Raw genomic sequence first — 27,580 nt, 5'->3', positions numbered from 1 at the left:
AAATTTGGCATTTTCCACACTCCTAAGCAATTAGATGCTCTTTCATATTATATTTTGTCATTGTTCACTAGACCTATTAGAACTTACTTGTTACAGCTCAAAGCTTCTTCACTTAGGTGAGTTGCATGATGCCTGAAATGACCAATTTTTTCCATGTTTTTTTATGCTGCTGTTAGAGAGGAAAGATCTATTTCTTGTTTCCTTACTTGATTCCAGTGAAAGACATTCTTTTTCATTAAAAGGCAGAAGTTACAGCTTCAGTGTTCTTTGAATATATTTAGTATCAATTTTTAAAGTCAGGATTGCCTGATAGCGCAATGAAACGCAGCCAGATGTGCTTGATCAGAAGCAGAGGCTTGGGTAGTGAACAGACATGGATGCTTTGCAGTTACCTCTAAAATTTCCTTGTAATGGCTGAAGAAGGCAAAAACCTGTAAAATGTTTGGACTGATGGAGAGCCTGCTTTAACTATGAATCACTTGAGTACTTCCCATAGCCTAAATACATATGCTTACTTATTAGTTACTGCAATCATATAAGATGTTTGTTATATCCTTATATGCAAATAGAAACATTTGCCTTGTACAGGCATGATATTATACCATGATTTTTTTTTTTCTAGTTTGTTGAAGATTATGAACCCACCAAAGCAGACAGCTACAGAAAAAAGGTGGTTCTGGATGGGGAAGAAGTACAAATTGATATATTGGACACAGCAGGGCAGGAAGACTATGCTGCAATTAGAGACAACTACTTCCGAAGTGGAGAAGGCTTTCTCTGTGTCTTCTCTATTACAGAGCTGGAATCCTTTGCAGCAACTGCAGACTTCAGGTAAGTTACAAGGCAAGATAATTATTCTAATTATAGTGAGAGACTTACAAGGTGGGTTTTTTTGTTTGTTTTGTAATGTTCTTATGATAGTCTAGATTGGATGACAACTCTTACTGTAGTCACATAATGTTTTGAACAGATGCCTAGCCATGCCTTTGCTATCTGTACCACTTCGCTGCTGTGTTTCTGAATACCAAAAATACAGAGCAGATGCATAGCAACGTTCAGAAGGCCTCTGCCCTTTGTAAGTCAGTGTTGCTTGGCACTTGTGCTAAGAAGTGGTATTTGTGAGCAGGCATACTGCTATCCAAAGTAATGAATCTGAGAAAAATTGCTTATAGACTGTATGGTTGTATGTAACGTGTACAATACTGCATACTCCCAAGGCTTGTCTTTTTTTTAGCTCTTACTTCATATAGAGGATTATGTTGTGTTTCTCTTAACCTGTGAAGCACCATCTGGAGCGAAAGGGCAGCTGTAGCATGTCCAGCTGGTTTATGCTAGAATACTTCATAGTTATAAAGATGATGTGACCAGATTCCAGTTGAAAGCTGCACAAAAGAATCATGTCTGGTGATGTCTGTCTGCAGAGTCTTAGGCAATGTGAAGTATGTGCATTGTATTCTGGGAGAGTGAAATGCACAGTATCAACAACACAAATCTTTCTAGCTCTTAAAGATGATTTTATGAACAGCAGTTATGAGAAGTATCTTGGAATATTCTGTAGTAGCCATGCATTTTGTGTAAAGGCCTGCTGTAAATCTGTCTCTTCAGTGTTCCTTGAATAGAATTTTTCTCTGTATAACATGCTGATGCAAATTTTTGATTTTACAAGACAAAAGTTCTGCACAGAGTTATGCATAGCATTCACCCTTCCCATTAAAGTCAGTATTTTACTGAATAGGGAGCAATGTGGTAAAACCAAAATTTGGAACTGGATCTTTCTGATTTAATAAAGATTTAACAGGATAGGGTTTTTTAAGGTACTTCTCAGGCATCCAGCACATTAAAACCTTGATAATGGTAAGAGACTATTAAACAGGCAGCAGTATATTACAAGTGTTTAATTTTGGCCGAGAGACAAAGCCTATTTAAATCACTCATTGCTGTATTTAAAAAAAAAGGGCAGAGAAGACCAAAAAAAAAAAATTTACCAGTTCAAAGTGTAGTGAAATAGCAGACAAGATAACCTTTGAGATAAAAGTAAGGAAACAAATATAAAAGAAATTATCTGCATCCCACTGAAATAAGGCTTCTCAGAGATGCTGTTGTAGTTCAATTTAATTAGCACTAAGTATCAGAATATGCTTAATATCATTTCTAAGGGAGGAGAAAGAGATATGGAGAGGGGAAAAAGTGAGTTTTTCCTTTTCTGGTGGTTTTTTATTTGTCTCTGTATATATGCGTGTTCATATATTTTGAGAGAGAGGGAGGGAAGGGCAGAGCATGAGTGGTTTGCAGGTTTATGCTAGGTATTGTCAATTCTGGAGGACTATTTAGTATAGTTGAGCTCCTCTAGGGTGCTAAGTGACCTATGCAAATTTGTTTAAAATCCTGTTAATGCTTCAAAGCACATGATCTTCTGTGGCTCTAGAAAAAGTAGTCCTTTTCCAGCAAAGGTGAGAGTTGACAACATACATGCTGAAACAGCAAAAATGAAAGAAATACATCCGTTCCATGAAGAGATTAAAACCCTTCCCAGTCTGAATCTGAAAGTCCCATTCAAGTTGCTCTTGAAACTGTAGAAGCTGAAATGCTAAAATGTAACTTAGAAAAATTACATTCTTTCTGCTCTGTGTAAAAGTAACCTGTATCTCTTGAAGGTACAATTAAAATACTTTTGGCATTGTTGAGCATGCTGAGGGAATACTACTTAAGAGACAGTTATGAAAGTAAGTGTCAAGAAGAATTTGAATGTCGAGAAGAATTTGGATGTTTGATTGTTTCCATGGAATTTTATTCTGCTGGAATGGCAGAACTCCAACAGGAGAACTGTTTACTGCTATTCAGTGTCTTCAGTGAGGCTCCTGGTGTGATCTGAAATGCTAATGCTCCAAGTACTTTTTTTTTTTATTAGAAAGCAGACCTGCAATTACTAAACTTTTAAATATTTGAAAAGCATTTTGATAAAATATGGTCTTGCTTTGAGTAGAATTAGTCTGACTAATGATTTTTTTTTTTTTTTTTAAAGTTCTGGATTTCAAGTTGGCATATCATTAATTGGATATTTCTTGTTTAGGAGATATCAGTCTTCAGAGAGGGCTCAAAGGAGAATATTGTCATCTGGATTACTGTTATATTAACTCTTTATACAGTGAAATTGTTTGGCATTGCCTGAACAATTAGTGTTGCAAGCTACTAGTTTTTAACAGAAGTCTTATTTGCACAGATAGTGCAGGATGCACCAAGTTTTCTTCTGGCCACCCTTCCTAATCTATTAGGAACTTTGACTATTCAAACTACTTTTGGATAGCTGCAGCTCCTGTTAAAACATTTGCACTGATACTTGGGGGGAGAGGAGGAATGTTGCTTTAATTACACCTCAGAGATTAATGTGGTGTTACAAGCTGCCTCATATACATGTTTGTTGGTTTAAAAAAAAAAAAAAAAAAAAAAAAACAAAAAAAAAAACCTGGATGAACTGCAGTTTAAGCCCTGTGAGTAGACTTCCTCAACAAGACTGCATGCTATCCAGAGCTTTTTATAACAGCAGGAGGATCCTGACATACACCAAATAAGGGCCCTTTGGAATATCAATTAATTAATTTGTTTAGCTTCTCTCCATTCAACTTTAAATCTGGCAATAGGTTTCACCTCAGCCAGCAAAAGGAATTTGTTTCTTTGTGCTTTTTGTCAGTCTTTCAGGAATTGCTCCACAATAAAGGGCTATATTTCATTACTAACTTTGTGCTGCTTTCTGAGACAAAATAGAGAATACCCCTTTTCTGGGAAAACTGTTCCTCCTGGTACTTTTAATGCATTTCTAATTAGAAGAAAATTTTCTTTATTTTTTTCAGTGTTGAAGACTTATGCACCAAACCATTTGTAGTATTGAGTTTTATTTACAACTTTAAACCCTTCATCCTAGCAGTTCAAACATTAGAATGGTCTGTCTTTAAAAATCTGGTGCATGTACAACTTGTATGTGTATACTGGCTTGTAACTGAATGGAGATCTCTGCAGAGACTGAATTTAATTGACTTCAGAAAGATTCCTGAAAGGAAGAGATTTTTCTTTTGGTATGCTGTAGACCATTTTATCAGTTTTAAAAATGGCACATACATTTTACGAGGAGAAAAACAAGTGTAAAACTGAAGTTGGGTAGCTTAAAAATGACAATCGCAAATAATGTAAAGACAATGGTAAATGCTCTCAAGTAGCACCTTTAGTAAAAAGAATGACTTATTGATATAAATCCTCACCTAAAACAATCCTGTTCTACTCTTTTAGTTTCTTACTGACTCACCTCTTTCCTTCCTGGAGAACTAGTTGTCTGCCTTTGTCTTCATTCTGTAGAATGTCATAATGAGGTTTAAAATTTTACTGTTACGTAAGCTTCATAAAAGGAATAAGTGACTTTTCACCATAAGATGGAAGAGTATTTAGTCTGAGTTCTTCTTTATGTGTTCTAAGAATAGTAGTCTGTGCAAAGCTTAATTTTCTTTTCCTTTTTTTTTTTTTTTTCTCCAGGGAGCAGATCTTAAGAGTAAAAGAAGATGAGAATGTTCCTTTTTTGCTAGTTGGTAACAAATCAGATTTGGAAGATAAAAGGCAAGTTTCTGTAGAAGAAGCAAAAAACAGAGCTGATCAGTGGAATGTTAATTATGTGGAAACTTCTGCAAAAACACGAGCTAATGTTGACAAGGTAATAACTGGCCTCTTGATACGAAGTCTCTCTCCATCAGTCTTTACTTTATACCTCTCTTCACTGGGTCATACTCTGTATGTTCATTATTTTACCAATTGTTTTTGTGAAATTTGCATCAAATAATTTTCTCCCTTAGCTTGTGAGGAGCGCATGACTAAATGACTTCATGTAGAACAGTGAAAATGTTAGGCATAACAAGTTTATCCCATCCTAAACTGTAAGGAGTCGTTATACAAGACATTATACAAGACCTTATTTCATTAAAAATTTCTTGAGGCAGCTATTTTGGCCTAGACTTCTTACTGCATTTTCTATAACTAGAAGACAGTCTGCTTCTGAACAGTGAGGAATGCTGTCTGATCCTCAGCCAGAATCAAACAGCCTACAAAAGTAGGTAAAGGAGGGATTGGAGCCCTCTCTACCCTCATCTAACCAGATGCCTGGTTGTATATTGCTTTGATGAAGAATAGTTGAACCCTTTTAAGCTTTGAACAGCCTAGAAGTGCCTCATGAGTTTTCAGGGATGAAACCTGGTTCAGAAGGTCATGAGATAGGAGACAAAATGTTTTTCACCAATAAGATAAATTAATGATTAGTTCTAAGTATTTCAGCTATAACTTTAAAAGACAGGACTTCTTGGAATACAGAATTCAGAATAACTCTCAGCCTTGTAGACTGCAAGAGTAACAGATATGTGGCAAAAGAAATTAGTTTAGTTCAATTTGCCAACCTTTCCTTTCAGACGTATTGACAGAGTTGATCACACATTGAAAAATTCTCTAATGTAAATCCTTATGTATGAGCTGTCAATTGCAGCATGGCAGCTGTAGTGTGAGTTCTGTTTTGCAATAACTTAAACTTGACTGTTGTCTCCTGTCAGTTGTCTTCCTGAAGAAATTGATTGTTCAGTACTACAGGAAGAACTTTATGCTGTTGTGTAGAGAAAATTAAGTCAAATGCATCAGAACTCAGTCTCATTGTTGAATACAGCTTTGATTATTATTTTTTTGCCTCCCGTTATTATAAAAACTAGTACATCTTTTAGTTTTGGTGCATGATTTCCGTTAACATCTATCTATTACTGTCATGTTTCCAGCTCTTCAGAATCTACTTCACCATCCTTTAGCAATTGGGAAAAAAAGTGTGTGTGTATATATATATTTTAATAGCTCTCTAATCAAGAGCTTTTGCACATACATGGCTTCTACAGAGCTCCAAGTTTCTTTTTGGAGCTGGTGGCATTATGAATCCAGATTAGCATGTATCCTGTAGAATTAAGGCTTGATATAGACCAGAAATTAGGCTATTTTGGCACTAGTAAATACCTGTCTAAATAACTAAGACAGGTAGTCTTAGTTATTTAGAGCATCTGAAGTTATGAGGTTTGTTATATGAACTTAAGTTACTATTCTATAAGAAGTCTGGCTCCTCTGAATTCCAGAATAGTGGGTTTGCTCAGCTGGGAAAACACAATTGCCTTCTACTCGCTTTGGTAAAGGTGACCCACTAAGCATCTTCTCAGAAGGTTACGTACCCCAGGCAGCTAAATACTGTAGCACTGTATCAGTGCTCAAGCAAGTCGACAGTTGCATCATACTGCTATACAATATGATGCATACTGCATACAAATCAGTTTGCACAGATTTAAGTACAAGCAAGTAATTTAGTGTACATTTAGAAATCTAAAGGCAACCTTATTTCTTTATGGAAATGTTTAGTTATATTGATTTTCATCTAATCCCATGTAATCAAGGTTGATGTTTTTGCTGCAGTCAATACGAGATTAGTGGCATTGCAAATAAAAACCTGTGGAGCTCTAAAGGAGCGTTTCAGCCTGTGTACTGTCCATGTTTCACAGAAATGCATCCAAGTCCCCTGACATAGATCTAGAGAACATCTCCTAAGAGAGAAAAATATTTAAAATGCTCAACTGATTTGTTACAATAAAATTATAAAGATTAAATAATTATTTGCTGTAGCTTCCTGCAAGTCAAGATCTGCTTTTCAAATGAATAAAGTAGCTTTAAGCAGTCCAATCATAAAGCCTTAACTGGCAGTAGGATCTCTCTTAAGTCATTGGTGTTATCTCCACCTTTGTCATTTTTGTTTCCTACTAAACCACTTGATGGAAATGAAGTTCATATGTACTTCAAGATTGTAATATGGCAGTTGAAATTACCTGAACTAAAAGTAAGGTTTATGTAGTTGTATGATTGATAACTTTGCTTTAAAGGAAATGCTGATTTTTCCCACACAAACTTTGTCTTTAGACTTGCATCATGGGACATACTGACCATGAAATGTTCAGTGTATGCTACTGCTCCATTAATATGTTTCTAGAATCGGATGTTGCACTTTTTCAGCCTTTACAGCCTATCACTGAAAATACTCAAAACATAACCTGATTTCCTTGAGTCTCCTCAGTAAGATGTAGATAATACGTTTAAAAAATCTTGGCCGGTGATGAGACTCTTGTTTTAATACTTGTGTAAATTGTCTGACAGGATTCATAAGCAAATAGTGGAAGACAGGGGAACATTATGGTACCATGAAAGATGCAGGATTACATCATATCAACTTAGTCTTCAAAACCAGTGAAAATTTGTTTGATTATTGTTTCTTTGCTCAAACTGGTTGCATGTAATTGACTTTATTCTAACCAACTGAAATGGATATTAGTGAAACCTTAAATTGACTCACGTGTATGTGACTGTTTTTGCATTTACGTTATTTTTAGGTGTTTTTCGATTTAATGAGAGAAATTAGAGCCAGAAAAATGGAAGACAGCAAAGAAAAGAATGGGAAGAAGAAAAGAAAAAGCCTAGCTAAGAGGATCAGAGAAAGATGTTGCATTTTATAATCAAAACCCCGAATTCCTTTCCTACCCTGACCATACTAATAAAAACCATAATTTATAAGCATGCCATTGAAGGCTTAAGTGACTGAAATTACTCTGACATGTTGGAAATAGTAATGTACCACTAAAAGCATGAATTGGAGCTGCACTGAAAGTCAAATTCACTGAGAAAAAAATGTGGCTTCAAGAGAAGCAAAGTTGAGTCCATTTCATAATTGCCTACCTTCTCACATTTCTTCTGAATGTAGTGTTTCACAGGCGGTCTTTACTTTAATAGTGAACAGAGAGGGGAAGTATTACTTTGGGTTCTTGTAAAGCATACTTTTTTTATCACTGGTAATTGTCAATTCATCTTGTCTTTTGTTGCCTTGAAAATTACAATTGTGAACATGATACCTAACAAAGCGGTATGCAGTTGTTTTGCCATGGAGTTATGCAAATTAGAAAAGAATAATGTATATGCGAACAGATATGTTGGGGAAAATTATATGTGGTTCTGCATTACCTGATTAACCTAGAAGAGTGATGTAATCTTTTACATTGAAACATTTGAATATGCCTTAATTTAAAAAACTAAACATAACAGGTTGCTTAATCAAGGGTGTATTTTCAACTTTGTTGCATGGAGACTGTCCCTGCGCATCAGTGTGAGACTGCCCTCTCTGTGGAGTGCAGTTATGTGAATGATTTTGCTAACTAGCTGTCTGCTAGCAGTGTCTGTTCTTTAAATGTGTGCCATACTCTGGTATTGTGAGTAATACAGAGCATATTCTGTCATCTGTAACTTGGTAAACAATACGGTATCTGAAAACAAAAAGGTCACAATACATATAAGACTGAAATCATAAGCCTATGGCACATCTAAGCCTGGAATGGTTGTTTAAATGTGCTGATACTTTGAAACTTCCCTTTTGCAAGTAGATTTTTGTCTAGATGTTCCTTGGGTTTTAACTCCCTGGAGTTGGGTGGAGTGGAGCTGATTCAGTAGTGCTAATGTGTTTTGAGTTAAGATGTTGTCTGGAAAATTCTGGTGTCATCACTTAATTTCTTTCGTGTTCCTAATACTCAGCTACAGGAACATGGTGTGTTATGCTGAAGCTCTTTGCAGGTTTTGTACTGTTTAGTCTAGTTTATGTTGATTTTCAAATGGGGAACATTGTAGCTACTTTTTCTAGTTAATGTTGATATTAAACAATCAAACATGCTTTACAATACAGAAACATTTACCATGTGCATCCAAAATCCCCAAACAAAACATACTGCCTCAGTTGCTTCAGAACACCAAGAATACTAGCACATGGTTAGTATGCTGCATCTTAACTAAAAATATACCAGAATTTTTGAGGGTTTTGGACTCCTGGGGTAAGACAGGCTAGATCAATTCCACAAACTGTTATACTTTTTATACGTGTGTAAGCCTATAACTGACAGTTTAAAATGTGCTCAAGCAAACTAGGTAACACATATTTAACTTTCATGCTAACAGACATTTTAGGGACTCAAGTCTTAGAAGTTATATTTGTCATGTTAAATATTTATCAGTAGGAATTTTGTATGTGCATTTAGTAGACTGCCAAGTGCAGAATTAAAGTTACTCATGTAACTATGGCAAATAAGCCAGTCTTCATCTTACTGTGTACTCATTTGGGTCTATTTAGCCAGGGAGTCAAACCACTAACATTGTGACTTTGCTTTGGAACCTGTATACTGGGAACTGAGGTGTTATGAAGCCACGGGACACATGAACTTGTCTTGGCTGATGCCTTATCCTGTCCTTTTATTTGCTATTTGAGCCATTGAAAGATGAATAAACTTACTTTTTTTTAAAATACTTGTGCAGTGTTAATTGATAACTGTATTATTGTTAAACTTTGCTATAGCTGATGCCAATTGTCAAGCAGTTAAACCTAAATAATCCAGAAGCCTTTTTCGTGTGTGTGAATAAAACTGTAGTTTAAACCTAATTAGTTGATAAAAAGGCATTTTGTAAAAACTGAGGCTATGTATGTGCTACCCTTTATCCAGAGCTTATTTATCCCTACTTGCTGTAACAAAGAATATCAGAAAACAGGCAAACAAACTGAGGTAAGCTTGTTCCAGAAGTACTTTTCCATAAGAATGGAAAGTGAGATTTAAAAAAAAAAAAAAAAGCGCATACTAAAACACACATAAACCAAACAACCTTATAAGTTTTTAATAACAATAAAATAAAAATGCATGCTAAGTAATTTTCTTTTAGCACTCTCAGGGAGAACATAAGTGTGCTTCCACAACCTGCAGGGGAATATAGCTTGAATTGTGTGTTACAGTATTTGGGTACATCTTGAGAGTCATCCAAATTGAGCAATACATTTGCATCACAGAGGAGCGTTTGGTTTAGCCTACTTCTATGTCTGAAATTCCTACATCTATCTGCTCAGAGTGCTTCTGTGCCTGAAAGCACTTTTTCTCACCTGTTTCTCCTCCAAAAAGTTGAAGAGACTTTCTTACACTGGCAGGATCAAAGACTTCCGTGGTATTTCCCTCCCAGTTAGCCTAACATGCTGGCAGTCCTGTTGCTACCTTTTGTGAAATGCATTATGAAACTGCAGACCAGAGAGAGATGCCTTAATTTGTAACAAGCTATAAACTTGAGTCTTCCATTATGTATGAAACTAATATCCAATTCTTATGCTAACTCCATTTTTTTTCTATAGCTTTTTGTAGCTTTAAAAACTAAATTGACTTTCAAAATTGTTGGCTAAAAAATATGTGATCTGTTTGGTAGTTTCTCTAGCCTCCTGATGAGCATATGGTAGCTTAACACAGCAGCTTTCTTTGACTATTCTGAAGCAGCATCACGCTGTGCAGGAAGTGCTTCCCCATTCATAGAGACCTTGTTAACATCAGAGTATCATGCAGAATGACCCCCCTGGCAATTTCAGTGCAATCATAATGCAGTAACATACACTCCATATCTGAGTTTTATGCTTACTATATTCATCTGCAGGAACTAAATATTTTATCTATTAATATGTGAAATGTGCTTACTGAAAAGCTTGTGTGCCTTTTTGGGACACCACGCATTGTAATGATTCTCTGGTTCCAGAGTCTGAGAAGGTAGATGGTCTCTACATGATTATAGTCCAATGCAAAATGCAGAGGTGCAGAGACACAGCTGGTATTACATGAATGCGTATAATATATTTAGCTGTACCACAGCTGGATAAGAAGGTAGGATTAAGCCTACAACAACTGAGAATTGGATAGGGAAAGCTAATAGCACACCTAAATTTCTGAGCTTTCTCCCATTACTGTCAGATGTGTTGGTTCTAGCCACGTGGAATTATAGTCATGTGCATAAATTATATTTCCAGCCTTGCTCTTGCCAATTTTTGGCTGTGATTTTAACTTAAATGACTGGGTATGTTTTTAAGAGATGACTCGGGAAAGAAACCTCTTCTTGCATATTTTTGTGGGAGCTTCAGCTTGTTACTAAAATTGAATGTTGGGAAAGCTGCCAGTGTTGCTTATACCATGGACCGTAAGATAATCTTTGCTCTAAATACATTGACCGGACTGGAATATTTTTGGTTGAAGCTTCATTGTCAGAAATGTTGAAATGTATACCACTTGAGATCAGTCCAGGATCAGACAGTTGCCAAGACTCTTCTCATTTTCCAAGAGATCCTGGCTGGATCTAACCAGTCATCTAACTGGTACAATCCATTTTGGGAAAATATTCAGAAGATATAATTTAGTTTGTGTGTGCTGGGGTCTCTTTTTTTTTTTTCCTACCTTTTTTTTCTTCCATGCAAATTGGAAAAATACCAAAGCTTAAGTTGTTGGAAAAATTGATTTGTCTCCACCATCCTCTTGATTTATATTGCACTCGGTAATATTTAACACTCCCAGAGCACTTCATATGTGATACCCACTGTTTGTGAATTTCAGTGGGGCAGTTCCAGTTTTGCAGAAGACTTTTCTGTCTTATGCATGCACACAACAGTGTCAGAATTTAGCCAGCTGTCTCAGTGGGCCAGTAACAGTATTAGCTTAGCACTCCTATTTTACTCTGATGCCTCGTTCTGTCTCGCGCAAGGCAATTACCGACTTTCTTTGCTGATCTGGTAAGACTGTGTATGAAACTGTGCGTGTACCATGAAGCAGTCAAGATGGGAGTATCTGAAAACCTGAGTGACTAGGTTTCAAACCATGGCATCTGATTACGCTTTTCAACTTTCGCAAGGCCATCCCCTACCAACGGACTCTATGTTGAAGTGTTAAAAACTGAGGTCCTGTCTGCATCCCAATAGCGTGGAAACACATGACTTTGAAAGTGGGTAACTGTGTTACACTGTTCTTTATGCTGTTCTCCTCCTGCTTTCCACAGTTGCTTCTGGCTGTTAGCTACCACTCTCCTATTCAAAGCAAGGTTGGGTCTTTTACCGTGATCCTGGATTTTTCTATTTGCTGGAAGTTGCTGGTTTAGTCTTTGCCATCAAGCAGCTGTGTACCTGCGCTTGTCTGTGGGCTCCTGTATATGTGGACATAATTCCTGCAAGTAAAACAAAGATAACTTCTGGAACAATTTACACTTGTGAGGGATTGTGAAAGCCCCTGGGAGTTAAATAACATAATACAAATCTAAGAGAAGAATGAAAGAAGTGGTATCAGTGGCATCTCAGACCCATAATGGTAAACTGTAGTTCTGCAGCATTAGCGCTTGTTTGAGTCTGTGCTCTGCTTCATGTAACACTGTCCTACAATATTCAGGAGAACATTCTGGGTTTTGCCTATTTTCTGCTTTATTAATGTGAGGTGGTGTTGCAAAATAAGGAATGAGGGGGAAGGAGAGTTTCCAACCTAAAACTATGTGCTAAATGTAAGCAGTCTCCAGAATGCTCTTGAAAATGTCAAAATACTGGGAAATATTTTATCACTCTGTTGTTTCCTTTGCACTTAGCTAAACAGAGGCAAGGAGGAGGATACATATTTAATAACATTTCACTAAAGTTCCTTCTATGGGAACCACTTCGGAAATTTACTTGGGAACAAAAAAATCCCAAGCCTGTAGCAGATAGTCTGTTAGGATTATAGCGTCAGTCATTTTTCTATGTCTCACGCTGGAAATCGTAGTTTCAGACATCTCAGTTCCTAAGTGATTTGGTGTTAATTGCAGGCTTAATTTTCCTTAAGCCCTGACATTTTAAGAAAAGTTTGGTCTTTTTTCAGAATAACCTGATAACACAGCGCTCATTTCAAAGCACGTCCAAAGTACAGCCACCCATCTCCACGTTTACAGATGGAGGTAGGTGAGCCAGGGGAATGGCAAGGGGCTTGCCAGGCCTGGGAACAAAATCTGATGTTTGCTAATAAAGCGAGGTGGTGAGGCCACCTCTGCTGCATCAGGTCTGTTAGGAAGGCAGCTGCAGCTGCACAGGGGTAGGCAGAACTACATCCATCTGCTGAGGTAATCATGGATGGCACGTTTAGGTGTCTGTGGACACAGGACTTCAAGCAGTATTTGGGTGTTAATTACAGATTCTTTAGGAACCAGTTTGTTATGTTGGAAAAGGGCTGGGAGGGGAAGAACATACTAGAACGTAGATTTAGAAATACATATCTGTTCACTTATTGAGCTGGCTAGCAATCACATTTTTTTCTCTTTGTCCATTTCTATTTGGATTTGGCCGTATCTATGGCAAGAGAGCATGGAGAGGATGTGGGAAGCTGATTCCTGCACCAACTGATGGGAGGCAGCCATCATCCACAGGCAGCTGAGGAAGCACATGGTGGGCAAAGGGAGAAATCAGGAAGTGGCCAGAACCCAGGCAAACGCTCAGGAGGTCTTTGCAATGCTTCGGGAGCTAAGACGAGGAGTGGGAACCAAAACTACGCACACCAGGGATGGGAACAAAGCGCTGGCATGCTCCTGGCACCCAAAGCAAGGTGGGACAAACAACCAGCGAGACCTACAGGGCTGACAGTGCCAAGCTGCAAACCAGATACATGCCCTCTCTTTGTTTTCTCTTCCTGGCAGCATCAGTACTGATTTTCAGATATTTCCTTGCTGTCTGAGTAACAAGTGAAGTAGCACCTGCAGTAGTGTTGGACCTATATTTCCTCTACTCCTCTGCCTTCCTCTTCACAGAGCGCTCTCTCATTCCTCCCTGAAAGGGGGTGAGCAATAAATGATTACAGTTGGTGAGCCACCAATGTTGTTAATGCTGCTTCCTGTGCTTGTGCTGTGAGCATAGAGCAAAAAGAGGTTGGAGGCAGGTTGGGAGAAGCCTCGTCCACAGACCACTGCAGCTGTGAGAGCAGTCATGCACTTTTTCTGCTGAAGCTCTGGAGGAGGATGTGGGATCTCAAGATAGCACAGACTTATTCTTCTCTCCATGCTTCTTATGAGTGGAGAAGGCTGGATGTTGCCCATTTTACACCTTCTTCTTGTTCTTGATTGATATACTATGACAGCTTATGGGTTGTCAGTATCCTAGGCATGAAGGAGGGGGATCTCCTGGTAAGATGGAGCTTGTGCCTCATTGATGTTGTGGCTAAGAGTGCAGGCGTGACGATAACCAGCAGTTTGAGTGTTATATTTTAGACACTGACTGCCCTCCTGAAAGTAATGAATTGATATTTGCCTTCAACTGAGGTCAGCACGCCTGGTATGCTTCTGTTACAGATATTTTTGCTTTTCGCTTGTTTTGTGAAGAAAAGCTTATGAGATAAGGGTTTGGGTTTTTTCAGTGCAACAAAAGAAGGGGACCTGTTGGCTGAAATGCTGCCAGACAAGTATGTTAAATATTAGTCATCTCCAAAGAATGAGCCTGAAACAGTAATCCTTCTGTTTTATCTGATAACTGCCAAAATGCCTACTGAAATAGCCTGGGGAAGTGTCAAAAGAGCAGTTAAAAATAATGTACCATGTCTATGGATAGCAGCTTGCTGTGGGCGGTTGTAACTCCTGTGAGTGTCAGAACTGACTTGAGGCGGTAGGTGCTAGATGCCCTTAGTTGCTTGTGACAGACTTATGCTACTTCTAACATGAAGGAAGCTTGGACAATTTGGCTGCCTCTGTGTTGTTAGATAAGGAGTAATTTTTTTCATTCACAGGACAAAGTAGATAAGAATAAGTGTGTGCCGCTGCTTCCGGTTTTGCAGCGCTGTTTATATCTGCAATGCAACATGGATATTTTTCATCGACTTCCCAAAAACTTCATAAACGGTAAATATCCGTACCTATAGATAAAGTGCCTAGAGTGTGGGTGTCAATGAGTGAGCTCACACAGTCCTACACGGAGGGCAGCGGTCCATAGAGACTACTGTGGAGCTGCTCTTCTGATAACTGGTTCCCTTTGTTCCATCAAAAAGAGAACAGGGCATATTGCATCCCACTTCAAGAATGGCTGTGGGTGTTGCTAGGGCAATACGCATGGCTAAATGGTACAGTGCAGATGGGCAATTAAATGCTTCGGTTTCCTACAGTATCAGCAGGTAGAAGAAACTATTGCTTAGCGCAAGCTCCTTGCTATAAGGTTTGTTTTCTAATTTATAATCCTCTGACCATGTGAGTACCCTTATGCCTACGGAATGCAGAAGAAAACGTTTGAATTATTTTCATTTACCTTATATTTCATTTTGATATTAAGATCTTGATCCTTTTGCATGGAAAGGGAGATTAAAAACACAAGTATTTAAATCTTTCATAATAAAACCAGATTATCCCTACTGCAATCAGAAATGCTTATCACAGTTGCTTATTATTTTTTAAGCAGAATTGGGAAAGAAGCGGCAATAAGAAATCACAAGGTTAGTTGTTTGTGCCAGTTGCCTTTGTTCTTCATTTCTTTAACCACATGAACAAATTTGCAAAAAGCAAGTGTGAAGTGCAGTTTTTGAAAGTCTTCAATTTTCATCCAACTTAGCTGACTTTGCATAGGATGGCAAAACCCCACATCTCTAACACAAGTGAGGCTCGAAGATCAAGCCCTCAGTCTGAAGCAGGATGTGCCCCTCAACTAAATGGTTGCAAATCTTTTTGAGGTGAGCAAAACCTGTTCATTTCCCCATGGTAATTTCCCTATTCTATTCTATTCTATTCTATTCTATTCTATTCTATTCTATTCTATTCTATTCTATTCTATCCCATCCCCTGCACTCAACATGAGTCAAATAACGATGAGACTGTTATTTGCCTGAAATGCCAGAGGGATTTTTCAGCTCCAAGAACACTTTCAAGGACACATAACACAAAGGTTACAAGTGGAAACGGGATATTATTTTTACTTGTATTTTTCTGAACTGTTTCAGCACCAATGCTCACAAGCACTAACCCAATGCGCATGTGTAGCCAGAAGCAGGCTGATGTGTTCTTCAGTTTAACTTGAAAAAACATCCCTTGCAGTGTGGCAAGGCACCACAGAGCTCCAGAAAGAGCAGCAGGAATACAGGCCAAGCAGTCCATGTCTCCCGAAGAGTGAAGAATGAGGATCAGGACTGACCACACACAAAAGAAGAGGCGTGTGGTACCGTAGAGTATTTTCCGAAGTAGGACATGTAGCAATGACAAGCACACTTTTTGCCATCCAAAACTCAATCCACCGCTGTGCTTCTAGGCCAGTGATGCATGACAAGCGCTCTTGTGCCTGCCCTGTGCTTGTATTGCACGCACAGAGAGCTGAAAAGTGGCAGCTCCTGATGGTGCAGCAAGCCTGGAGCTCTTCCAAGCACAGGCTGTTTTGCACAAGCAAGAACCCCTGGGGACATGGAACCACGGGAAGAGCAGAGCTCACTCTGGCTCCAAACTAGCAATGGGCAAGAGAGCCTGGGAGCACCAGTGCACAAGTGGTGCCTTGGAGGTGCAAGAGCAGCCGGCAAGAACCGAGCCGAGAGGGTTCAGAGGAACCCTGAGAAGGGGCTGTGCTCAGTGCTACAAAGGGCAAGAAGCAACCCCCGGGGACCGCCCTGGGGGCCGGCCCTGGGAGTCTAGAAAGCTTCCTCCCCCTTGATGCAGGGCACAAGGGCCACCTTCGTGGAGCAGGAGCAGCAGGCACCTAGCCAAAATGGCCCAAAGAAGCCCTGGCAAGGGGCCATGCTCAATGCTGCAGAGGAAGGCAAAAAAAGAGACCCAGAAACACTGGCTAGCCTACAGTAGGGTGTAGGGGGGATGGGAAGCCTTCCCTCCCGCCAGCCGCAGGGCACAAGAGGCCATCTTCGTGGTGCGTGAGCAGCAGGCAGTAACCCAGCCAACACAGCACAGAGGAGCCCTGACAAGTGGTCGTGCTCAATGCTGCAGATGAAGGCAAAAACCTCCCAGGGACCAGTGCCAATCTGCCCCGGGGGAAAATTCCTTCCAGACCCCACAGTGAGCAAAACCACTTTCTTTCACCTCTGGCATCACCAAAACAAAATGAACATGTATGGTAAAAATGCCCTTACTTACATAGTCTGAAGGTACGTACCAATTTTGGCACCAATGTACAAAATGACAAGAATAGTACCTTCCTTACTCTTTCAGTACTCCAAATACTAAATCCTAAAGGAAAAGGAGATTTTCCAGTGTTTTAGATAAGATCTGAACAACCTCCCACCAAATGAGGTAGGCAACTGGGATGGAAGGCTATAGGCTGTTCAGGAGGGGCAGGCAAGGCAGGTGAGGTGGAGGAGTTGCACTGTATGTAAGGGAGAGGTTTGACTGTCCAGCCCTTACAGTTAATGATGATGTGGTTGAGAGCCTCTGGGTGAGGATTAGGGGGATGGAAGACAAAGCAGATATCATTGTGGGTGCCTACTGCTGATCACCCAGCCAAGATGATAGCCCTGATAAGTTATTCTCTAGTCAATTAGAAGAAATTTGGAGAAATCTCTGGATCGGTAGCCATTCTCCTTATGGGAGATTTCAACTTCCCAGAATCAACTGGGAATAGCATCCTGCTGTGACAAGCAAGCCTGGGAAATTCCTGAAGTTTCTTGTTTCTTGTCCCAAGTACTCAGTGAGCCAACTAGGAAAGATACTTTCCTAGACTTGTTCTTTGCAACTAGAGAAGGACTTGTGGGGGGTGTGATGGTAGGTGGCTGTATTGGCCACAGTGATCACGTAACAGTTGAGTTTAAAATTTTCAGGGTAATGAGGAGAAAGGTCAGCAGAGTTGCTACCCTGGATTTCAAGAGAGCAAAGCATAAGCTATTCAGGGGGCTACTTAGCAGTGTCCCCTGAGAATCTGCTTTTGAGGGCTTAGGGATCCATGAACGCTGGTCACTTTTGAAGAACCACCTTTTAAAAGCACAGGAGCAGGCAATCCCATTGTGTCCTAAGGCAAGCAAGTGGGGCAGAAGACCAGCTTGGCTGAAAAGGGAACACTGCTTGGAAGTCAGAAGGAAAAAGAAATTGTATGATCTCTGGAAGTGAGGTCAGGCTTCGCAGGAAGATTACAGGTGGTTGATGCTCCTTGCCTGTCACTGTTTAAGAAGCATTTGGACAATGCCCTTAATACCATGCTTTAACTTTTGGTCATCTCTGAAGTGGTCGGGCAGTTGGACTAGATGATTGTTGGAGGTTGCTTCCAGCTGAACTATTCCTTCACTTTCCTTCTTCTTCCCTTTTCTTCTTCTTTCTACCTCCTCCTTTCTCTACCAGTACTCCCTCCTCCTTGGGAGCAGAAGAGGCATAAGGGATGCCCAGCAGCTGCACCCCATGCAGGAAGAGGAGAAAGGAAGGGGAAGAGAAAGGGGAGTGGTTTTTTTTTTTTTTTTAAAAAAAAAAAAAAAAAAAAGGGCTCACTTATGTGAAGTAGACTGTTACCCACATTTACTCTTGGAAAAACAGAGATAAAGCAGTGAGACAGCCTGTTGCCCATCATACAGGATGTCTGCTGCAAAACTAGAAATAGTTTTATGGCCCTCCTCATCTTCAGTTATACAGCTAAATGTTTGGCACCTCTAAAAATTTAACCCCCATAAACTCTGAGGTAGAACTCTTTACTTTAGGTGTAGGATCATCAGATCACCTTCCCAGGCAGTACCAAGTTGTTAAAAACATTTACTTTCCCCGCTAAGTTTGAGCAGGGAATGGCATGAACAATTTTAATTTGCTTTTAGAATTAGGAGCTGTCCAAAGAACAGCAACTCAGAGGCAATGCCTGCGAGGGCACTTGGAGGATGACAGATGGTTTCTTGCAGAAGTACTCATGCGAATTCAGTCTCTGGCCTCATGTTCTTTGCTATGCTGACCTCTAGGGAAACTTTTCTGCAAAACGGTTTGTCAAAGCATTTGTATAGGGAGCCACCGTGGCTTCAAACCAGTCACTGCCCTTCTTATTTTAGGGACCAGGTGTTTGGTGTGAAATCCAAAGGAAGCCTTCACATGAAGCTGCAAGCTGTTTGCTGCTCCCTCAGCTGGTTCCAGCACGCTGGAGTCAGTCATGGTCTTTGTACATCTGAGCAGGGCTCAATCAGCAGAGGAAATGTATCCTGACTTAAGAATTGGGGTGATCATTCTTAATGTTTGTGAACAGGGAAGTAAAAAATTTGAAAAGGACTCTGTACTCTGAGTTTATGGAGGCCAGCATATGCCTTCTCATCCATTGCTAAGTCTGTTGTCTGCTTCAGCAACGGCTGAAGTTGGTATCAACCACTTAGGTTCTAGCCTGACAGCTTTGGGAAGAATGAATAGATTGCTTCCCCAAAGGAGCTGGAGAGAGTGGCAACTGTGCAAGTGTCTCCCATCAGCAGGCTATGAGCCTGTTTCAGAAGGGACATTTCACGGGCTGAAGAGCCAGAAAACTCTGCTCGGTTTGAATCTAGTTAGCAATGACACCCAAAGAAAGGAAATGGAAGACTAAAGGCATGGAAAAGATTTTTTGTTTGTTTGTTTTGAAATGACCATTTAAAGGAGGGGAAGAGATGTTAAGAGAGACGTGCATATGCCATAAGAGAAGACTTGGGAGGTCTTGCTTCTTTTTCTCCTGATATTCAAACAGGGAAAATTTGCTGACAGTTGTGGACTAGGAGCATTTTTCTTATAGATGCAAAATGCTGAAGGTGGGTCATATTGGCTAATGATAACCATTCTAGAACAGTGAATTTTTTCTCTCTCAAGTAGCCTGCTTCAGGCTCCTACCTCAGTTTTTTTGCTGAAGCAGTTGATCTGAACACCAACCCAGTATGGAAAGTTTTGTACAGTAGACTATTACAAAAGCCAAAACCCTAACAGTAATTAATTAGCTCTGGTGACATACGATGGAAAAGGTTCTTACTTTTCACTAAGTTCAGGTTTCTACTATCACAGGCAACTACCTCACTTTCATAAAGAATGAAATCCCTTTCATAAAGTGGTCAAACTCCATCCCTTGCTGGATTTCAGTTTGGTTTCTTCTACTAGCAGATGACTCCAAACCCCCATTCTTTTAATGAATAAATACCATATATTTCCAGGCTGTGTTTATTGACTGTTTATAGCTGACTACACTAACTCTGTCTCTTAGTGCAAATAGTTATTCTTTCTAGGTGTTTACCTCCTTTTTTACCCTCAAGCTAAATTTACAGAACAATGTGATTTCCTCCTTGTCTTTGTCATGCTAGACTAACCATGCTCTGCCAGTTTCCTCTGAAATCAAGATCTCGGTATCACTGATGATCTTCATAGCCTTTTCTGCTCCCATTGTGAATTCATCTTTCTCTGAAAAAGAATGACCAGAACAGACTCAGAGTCAATGATTCTAACATTGACTTTAAGACAGCATTAATCTCTCAACTCTTTTCTAGTGTATGGGTTGCATTCGCCGTTTCACTGGTAAATCCACTTGTCTCCTGATCCACCAATACACAGGTCTTTATCCTTCTCTGTTTTTTCCCAACAGCTGAGTTCCCAGTTCATAGAAACATTCCTCTGGTTGGGAAGAACAAATGCTAACATATTTAATCTGGCCAGCTTTTCCACAGTGCCTTGGGAAACATTAATTATTGCACTTCAGTCACTCTTAGGGCAAGATACAAATACAACTGCAGTCAAAAAATGGCAGAGGTAGTAAAAAAAAAAACAACAAACCAACCCAAAATAAACAAAAGACAGTATATTTAGATCATAGAATGGTTTAGGTTGGAAAGGACCTTGAAGATCATCGAGTTCCAACCCCCTTGCCATAGGCAGGGACACCTCCCACTAGACCAGGTTGCCCAAGGCCACATCCAGCCTGTCCTTGAACACCTTCAGGGATGGGGCCTCAACAACCTCTCTGGGCAACCTGTCCCAGTGCCTTACCACCCTCAAAGTGAAAAATTTCTTCCTAATGTTTAATCTAAACCTGCCCTCTTCAGTTTAAAGCCATTCCCCCTCGTCCTATCACTACATGCGCTAGTAAAAAGTCTTTCCCAGCTCTCCTGTAGGCCCCCTTTAGGGACTGGAAAGCCACAATAAGATCTCCCCAGAGCCTTCTCTTCTCCAGGCTGAACAGCCTCAATTCTTTCAGCCTCTCCTCATAGGAGAGGTGCTCCAGCCCTTGGATCATCCTTGTGGCTCTCCTCTTGACACGCTCCAGCAGGTCCATGTCTTTCTTATGTTGGGGACTTCAGAGCTGGATGCAGTACTCCAGGTGGGCTCTCATGAGAGTGGAGTAGAGGGGCAGAATCACCTCCTTTGACCTGCTGGCCACAGGTCTGACTATTTTTGTAAAATGGCTAGAAGACATGTGGATACATACAGTAGTTCAGAGAGTAAAAATAAGATGTCTTCTAGGACTTTCATGCTCAACCAAAAAAACCCCCTAGGATAATGAGATGATTAAATTGAGGCCAGGTATTAGAGACACCACAGAAATTTTAATTTCTAGCTCTCTGTGTGCTTGGCGGAATGATAGTGTTTTTGTAAGAGAAAAAGCAGGTTGATATTGAAAGACAGGAAACAAAACTTCAAAGAATGCTAGATAATTGTTACTGCTCAGGAGAAAAAGAAAAACAGACACCCTTCCTCACCACCAACCCCAAATAAACAAACAAACAAACCAACCAACCAATTCTAAGGAAATATCCCTACCAGGTCAACCAACAAGCCCTGAGGCATTCTGTTGAAAAGTAAAGATCCTCAAACTACTGAAAACTCTTCCTATCTCTCATTAAGTTGATGTATTGAATTTGTCCTGCACCAGAAGGATGTTGCTAAGGTCTTCACACGTCATAGTGACAAAGACAGGGCACAGAAACTTTAAAAAAGGAAGGAAGAAAGCACAACACAAACCTTAACTTGCACCAAAAAAAGGGGGTAACATTGCCCATGAAGCATGTAGCGTAGCTTCCTCCTTAGTGCATGACCAGCTCAGCATCTATTTGTATCAATTTTATCACACTGAAGATGGTGGACGGTTGCTCAGAACAGACTCTTGGGAGCCTTAATGCGCTTTTGCAGTTCCAACAACAAAGTACTTGAGTAAAAACAGAATATGAGCTGAGGTTTTAAAAAAACCTTTACATTTACATTACCTAAACCTTAGCCCAAGTTCCCTCAATGGTATGGCTGCTGGTGAAGTCCTTTCCTAAGGGCTCATTTTCTACAGCTGGCATTCAAATACTCTTAATGGTATTTTGGCTTCACCTTTCCAGGTGTGTTTTTCTCCAGTTTTTACCACTGTTTTCACGTGCTGACCATACGATACCTTGCAAGATAAGCAACACCTGCAAACACCATTCCTATGGCATAAGGTTTCAGCTTGCTGTGGAATAACCAAGACCTGACCTCCTCAGAGCACTGGTTCCCACATCACTGCAGGTGCCACTGCCAAAACACATCTTCTAACCTAATCTGGTGCTCCTTTCCATCCTGTCTACTCTTCCCCACTAAGCCTTGTGGAAACAAGTTTTAATGCATCTTAAATTTTCTGGCTCTCTGGGAAGCCAACAATTGGCACTACGCCGTCAATGCCTTCAATGCTTCTGAAGGATTTCATTCTCTGAAATGAAACTGTTTCAGGTCTGCTTTGTTATGTCAGGAACCTATGGATTTTCATAGGTTTTCACTGTCAAATCCTATGCTGCCATCGCCTGACGGCTGAGAGCTGCCAACACTGACATGATTGCCATTGGCAAATCCTTCTACAACCCAGTGTAGCCAATTTCCAGGCAGAGTAAACTCGCTATCATTAGCAGCTTAGCTTCGAGTTAAGAAGCTTCTCTGACAAGTCATGAGGCTGGCTTCACGTGCAAAAAACCCAGCGCTCTACTGCTAATCGTTCAAGTTTTTAAAATAATATATTCTTGCTCCAGAAATGCTAGTGAATGCCAGCATACCAGGCTCTTTCCTTCACCATCCTACGGGACATCATTAAAGAAGAGAAAAATGAATGTGGTTGTTCTCCATGTGGCATGCATCTTAAGAGAAAACATGAAGGAAAGTGCATATCTGTATGTGCATAATGAGAGAAATACCCAATGAATGCTTTGATGACAGTGTTTGTAAGAAACGTGAGCTGGGACACAGAGATGGAGGAGTGAAATAACAGATTTGTAAAAGGGGGCTTGGTGGAAGTGGATGACATGCAGGACCTGAACAGCAGCAATACTTTTGGGTTCAGAACAAGAGAGGAAACCACTGGAGGGATTCAAGGCATTGAAACGCAACAGTGGAAAAGAGGTGGGGTTTTTCAGTTTAGTTTTACACAGAAACATAACTACTACATACGTAAGCTAGCTAAAAACACTTAGATAGCAAGGTGGACAGAAGACTTAAATCCATAAGGAAAGACAACAAATTCTGCTTTTGAAGGATGATGTTCAAGATGGTATTGCAGATATGCCTAATGTAACAAAATCAGCTCAAGAAGATGAGTTGAAGTATAGGCAGCAGAGTGGCAGACCCAGACATGAAATTCAGTAAAATCATGAAAAAGTAAAAGGTAGACAGGGCAGAAAACAGGAAGAAAGAGCTTGAGACTTCATTAGAGTCTGAAATCAAAAGTCAAGAAGTTTGAAAGGAAACCTGAAATACCCTAAATTGAAGTTAGTTTCAGAAGTGTTAAGACAGCAACAAAATACTTATTTTTCAGAAAGCAATGAAATTGCTTTACTATTCAGAGTTAAGTATTCCTTGTAATGGGAGTGATTTCCTCCCTGGTGCTAGTTCAGCAAGAGTTCTTACACCCCCAAGTTAATAAATCAGGACCTACATAAAATAAAACCAGGAAAAATCACTTGGCCTTAGGCTTTTCTACACTGCCTTCTGGAGCCCCTTTTTAAGTTTTCCCAGCTATCAGCTTGGTTGCATTGTGCATTTTTTTTTTCTCCAGTGACTATTTTGAATAAGCAAGTCAAAATAGCAGGTGAACAATCATTTACCTTGCAAAACTCTCCTGAGTAATATTAAACATTACAAAAATTTAGCACACATTCATTATTATAGGAGACACAATAGGTCTGACTGAACCCTTAATGCCTCTGCACAGCCATTCTCCACTCTCATAGCTGATGCCAAGCAGTCCAAGAACCACTGTAAGGCGGGAAAAGTGCCATACAGCCCTGCCCTGAGGCTGGGTGACACCAGGGTACCACTCTGCTTCATAGGGTTAAGAAAGAGGAAATAAGACAAGATTCACATTATGGCTGTTCCTTGGGACCATTCCTAAGGATTCAAATTAAAATTCCATCATCTATCTGAGTCTATGGGTTGTTCCAGTAAGGAATCGCTTTATTACTGTTGAATATCCTGACTGTTTCAGCCAGTATTGATTGGATAGAGAAACCAATTTTATCCTGTTCCTGATTCCACTATCAGACTGCAGAACATTGTTCATCCAGAAATAAGCTTTCACTGTATAGAAATTAGCCTTTAGTTCAGTACTTACTCATTTCTGAAAACAGTTTAAATGATGCTCACAATATATTCACTGGATTCACTTTGGTGATTGGGAACTAATAGTAGTTAGTAAACTGAGTGAACCATGAAGGGAGAAGGGCATCACTTCCCCTAGAGTGACCAGGCCACTTCATACAAATACTGTAAATGTGTAACTCCTATGGTCTCGCTAAAGCAAAAAACTCTTAGTATATATTATACTATGCGTAGGATACTGTTGGGTTTTACCTGATTTGCAATTATGCAAATTTTTTATTTTGTGAAGAAATTGCCAGTGTTGCTCTGTGGAACAAAGCAGCAGAGAGAAGACCTGCTCATGTGAGATTCTCTGCATTATATCGACTTTTAAAATAAAAAAAATGATATAGAGATGGTAATCCTAAATCTGCCTTATGCCTCTTGCTGTTAATAACAATCAGACTGAGGATGTACTCAGTCTGAATTGCTTTAGTAACACCGTGCACCAGCACTTAAATTTGCTTAGACTTACAGCAGGGTTGTGTGACAGCAGTGCATGGTAGTAGCAAACCTGGTATCTCACAAGTATTTTATTAGGTCTCCTCTTATTGCTACTCTTAACTGAATTGCTGAGAAAACAATATACTGCAACACACATTCACTTTTTAATACCTCTTTAGCAACTCTGCTGATCATGAACAATAGCAACAACCAAGCAGTTTGTTAGCAGGAAGGAAATCTTTCTTTGCAGTCTGTTTACATCTTCTTGCATGCATCACTATGCCTTGCATTTAACTCACTGCCTTTATCTAAAAAATAAAATAATTTTGTCCTTCACCTGTGAGTTTGTGGGGTTTTTCGCTGCCCTTTCAGACTCCAAACCTTTGAGAGAGGGGCCTGAAAATAAAAAGTGTAATTATTCTCTCATCTCACTTAACCACGTCATGGATTCTGGTGAGCTGATAGCCTATATGTGATTTGGCTCAACTGAAAATTACAAATGTATTGCTCAAGTTGCCTTACTTTATTAGAATATTATAAATACTAAATTTTCAGTCAATTTTACTTAAGGGAGAAATTTATAAATGACATTTTATTGGTCCCACTATGCTTACACAAGCCAGGAGGTGAATAGTTTGGCTTTTTTTTTAAATGTCTTCATCCGTCACTTCTCAACCTGCAGATCTAAAGATGGCATGCATTTCTGCTTGCTGCAGTTCTATTCTGGCCCCAGATTTCATCTGAGGCCTCGGGGGGATGTACCCTTCCTGTTATCACTGTGTGGTATCATGTAAAGCGGGGCAGGCACGGGTTGGTTATTTGCTCGTGTTGCGCTTGAATAGAGGAAAACAGACTTGCTACCAAATGGAAACAAAACTTTGTTATTAAATTACATCCTTCATATGAGAATTATTAATTGGACAGGAATTTGTGCTTTAGCTAGCTAGTGGAGTTTAGACCTACTTCTTATCAGGTGTGGTGGATGCCTTTCAACACATTTGTAGCTGAAATAAATCTTTCTCTTCTAATACAGTTCACTTTAAAGGGAATTTCAATAGCTCTCCTCTGCTGAAGTCTCAGGTGACTTGTGTTACATCTTTCAGTACAGAAATATACTCAAAACTCTTAAACATCTTGTTTTGTAAAGATGTTTAAAACTAAGTTGTTCTCACTTCTTCATATAATGAATAAATCTCCCTTGAAACTTGATATTGTGTCCACCACATCATTTTGCTCATACGTTTTCCAAAGAGTGCCATTTCTGAGAGCCTTGTAGGCTTTCATGCTTTTAATGCTGAATTCAACCACTAAAAGCTCTTCAGACAGTAACAATGCAAATTGAGGGAAGACAAAAAGCTTGAGCTTGTGTGGTTTTCTGCCACTTTCTTATAGTTTCTACAGGCGATTTACATTCTACTACGGCATTTTTAATCAAAAGCCACTAGGAAAGCATCAACACACTTTGTATGCTAATGCAGAATGAAATTCCTGCTACACTACTCATGCAGAGGATCTGAATGGGGCAGGTGTGGGGCCACAATGAAGTATTTTTTGCCTTGAGTATGTTTATAAACATATACAAAACCTAAACGGATATATATAAAAATATAAATAAGGTATACACGTCTCAAGCTTTCAGAATTTTAAGAGGAACTCTTCCCTAGCACCCACCAGCGGCTGAGCCGCCGTGCCTGCAGGCCGTCAGCGCACACGGGCCAGTGCTCCCCGCTGGGGAGGAGACGCGGGGGGATCAAAGCCTTAGGCCGCCCCTCCACCGCCTACCCCGGGGAGGCGCGCCCCAAAATCCTCAGTCCTCCAGTGGAAAAATACTACCTGCTGCCCAGGCAGCACCCACTTCTCCCCGGCCCCTCGCACCCCATCCCAACCCCCCGCAGCCTCACACAGCACCCGGCCCCAGCGCCTCCACCGCCCCAACTCCAGCCTCCACAGAACAGCGGGCAGAACACCGGAACGGACAGCAGAGGAGAAGCCCCCGTGAGGCGGTTCGCCCCGGGTAAAGACCCTACTCCCCTCAGCTCTGCCGCACCTCTCTGCCGGAAGCGATCTTTCACCTCCTCAGCACCCGGAAGCGCCCCCTCCCTCTGCCCGCGGGGCGAGCGCGGCGTAGTTACCCCGAGAGGCGCGTGCCTCGCGAGAGCTGCCCGGGAAGGAACGGGGGGGGGGGGGGGAGGGGAGAAGGAAGGGCGAGATCTCGCGAGAGTGGGGCTGCTCTCCCGGCTCCGGGCATGCGGGCCAGGGCGGCAGCCCTGCGCGCGATTGGTGGGGCGCGGCCCCCCCTCTCCGCCGCCGGTCCCGCGCATGCGCTGGGCGCCGCCGGGCCGTGTCCCCGGTGCGTGTGTATGCGTGTGTCACCCGCCCGCAGCGCGGAGGCCGCGCGAGCACTCCCGGCCGCCGGCGACTCGGGACCGGGCACCAGGGACCCGCCGGTCAGGGTAAGCGGGCTCGGGGCCAGCGCAGGGCCGCGTGTCGCCTCCGACACCCCCGCCCGGAGGTGGCCCGGCACGGCCTGACCCCGCCGCCCTACCGGGGAGCGGGTGAGGGAGGAGGCGGCGGCCCCCGTCGCCCGCGCCCGGCGTCCGCACCCCCGCGCAGCGCCGCCCGGCGCCGGATGAGGCCGCCGCGGCCCGGGATGGAGTGAGGAGGCCGCCACTAGGAGACACTTCCGCGTTGCGGGAGGCCGCGCCGGGCCCGCGGGAGACTCCCGCCGCTCCGCCGCCGC

The 27,580-nt window shown here is 41.1% G+C and overlaps 1 protein-coding gene and 1 long non-coding RNA gene across 8 annotated transcripts in view; one reads left to right on the top strand and one right to left on the bottom strand.

The window, feature by feature from the left end:
• Positions 1–9,387, top strand: part of RALA (RAS like proto-oncogene A) — a 29,576-nt gene extending 20,189 nt beyond the window's left edge. For all 4 annotated transcript variants that reach the window (XM_082480047.1, XM_082480046.1, XM_082480049.1 and 1 more), the window contains 3 exons: positions 623–831; positions 4,522–4,696; positions 7,437–9,387. In XM_082480047.1, the coding sequence (XP_082336173.1) occupies positions 623–831; positions 4,522–4,696; positions 7,437–7,559 (507 nt within the window). In that variant the 3' untranslated portion in view covers positions 7,560–9,387. The remainder of the gene's footprint in view (positions 1–622; positions 832–4,521; positions 4,697–7,436) is intronic.
• On the bottom strand, positions 352–26,956 carry LOC309669398. Of its 4 annotated transcripts, XR_014268905.1 has the most exons (5): positions 26,888–26,956; positions 20,130–20,220; positions 11,985–12,093; positions 4,298–4,610; positions 352–431 (listed from the first exon to the last, which is right to left on the bottom strand). It is a non-coding gene; the product is annotated as an uncharacterized lncRNA (long non-coding RNA). The 4 variants fall into 4 exon arrangements; XR_014268906.1 differs by lacking the exon at positions 352–431 and having other exon boundaries at positions 4,185–4,610; XR_014268907.1 differs by lacking the exons at positions 352–431; positions 11,985–12,093 and having other exon boundaries at positions 4,191–4,610.
• Between the last annotated feature and the right edge of the window lie 624 nt (positions 26,957–27,580).

The sequence above is a fragment of the Vanellus vanellus genome, assembly GCF_965231255.1.
Source record: "Vanellus vanellus genome assembly, chromosome: 2".
Classification (NCBI taxonomy): Eukaryota; Metazoa; Chordata; class Aves; order Charadriiformes; family Charadriidae; genus Vanellus; species Vanellus vanellus.
This window is presented reverse-complemented; position numbering and strand designations above follow the sequence as displayed.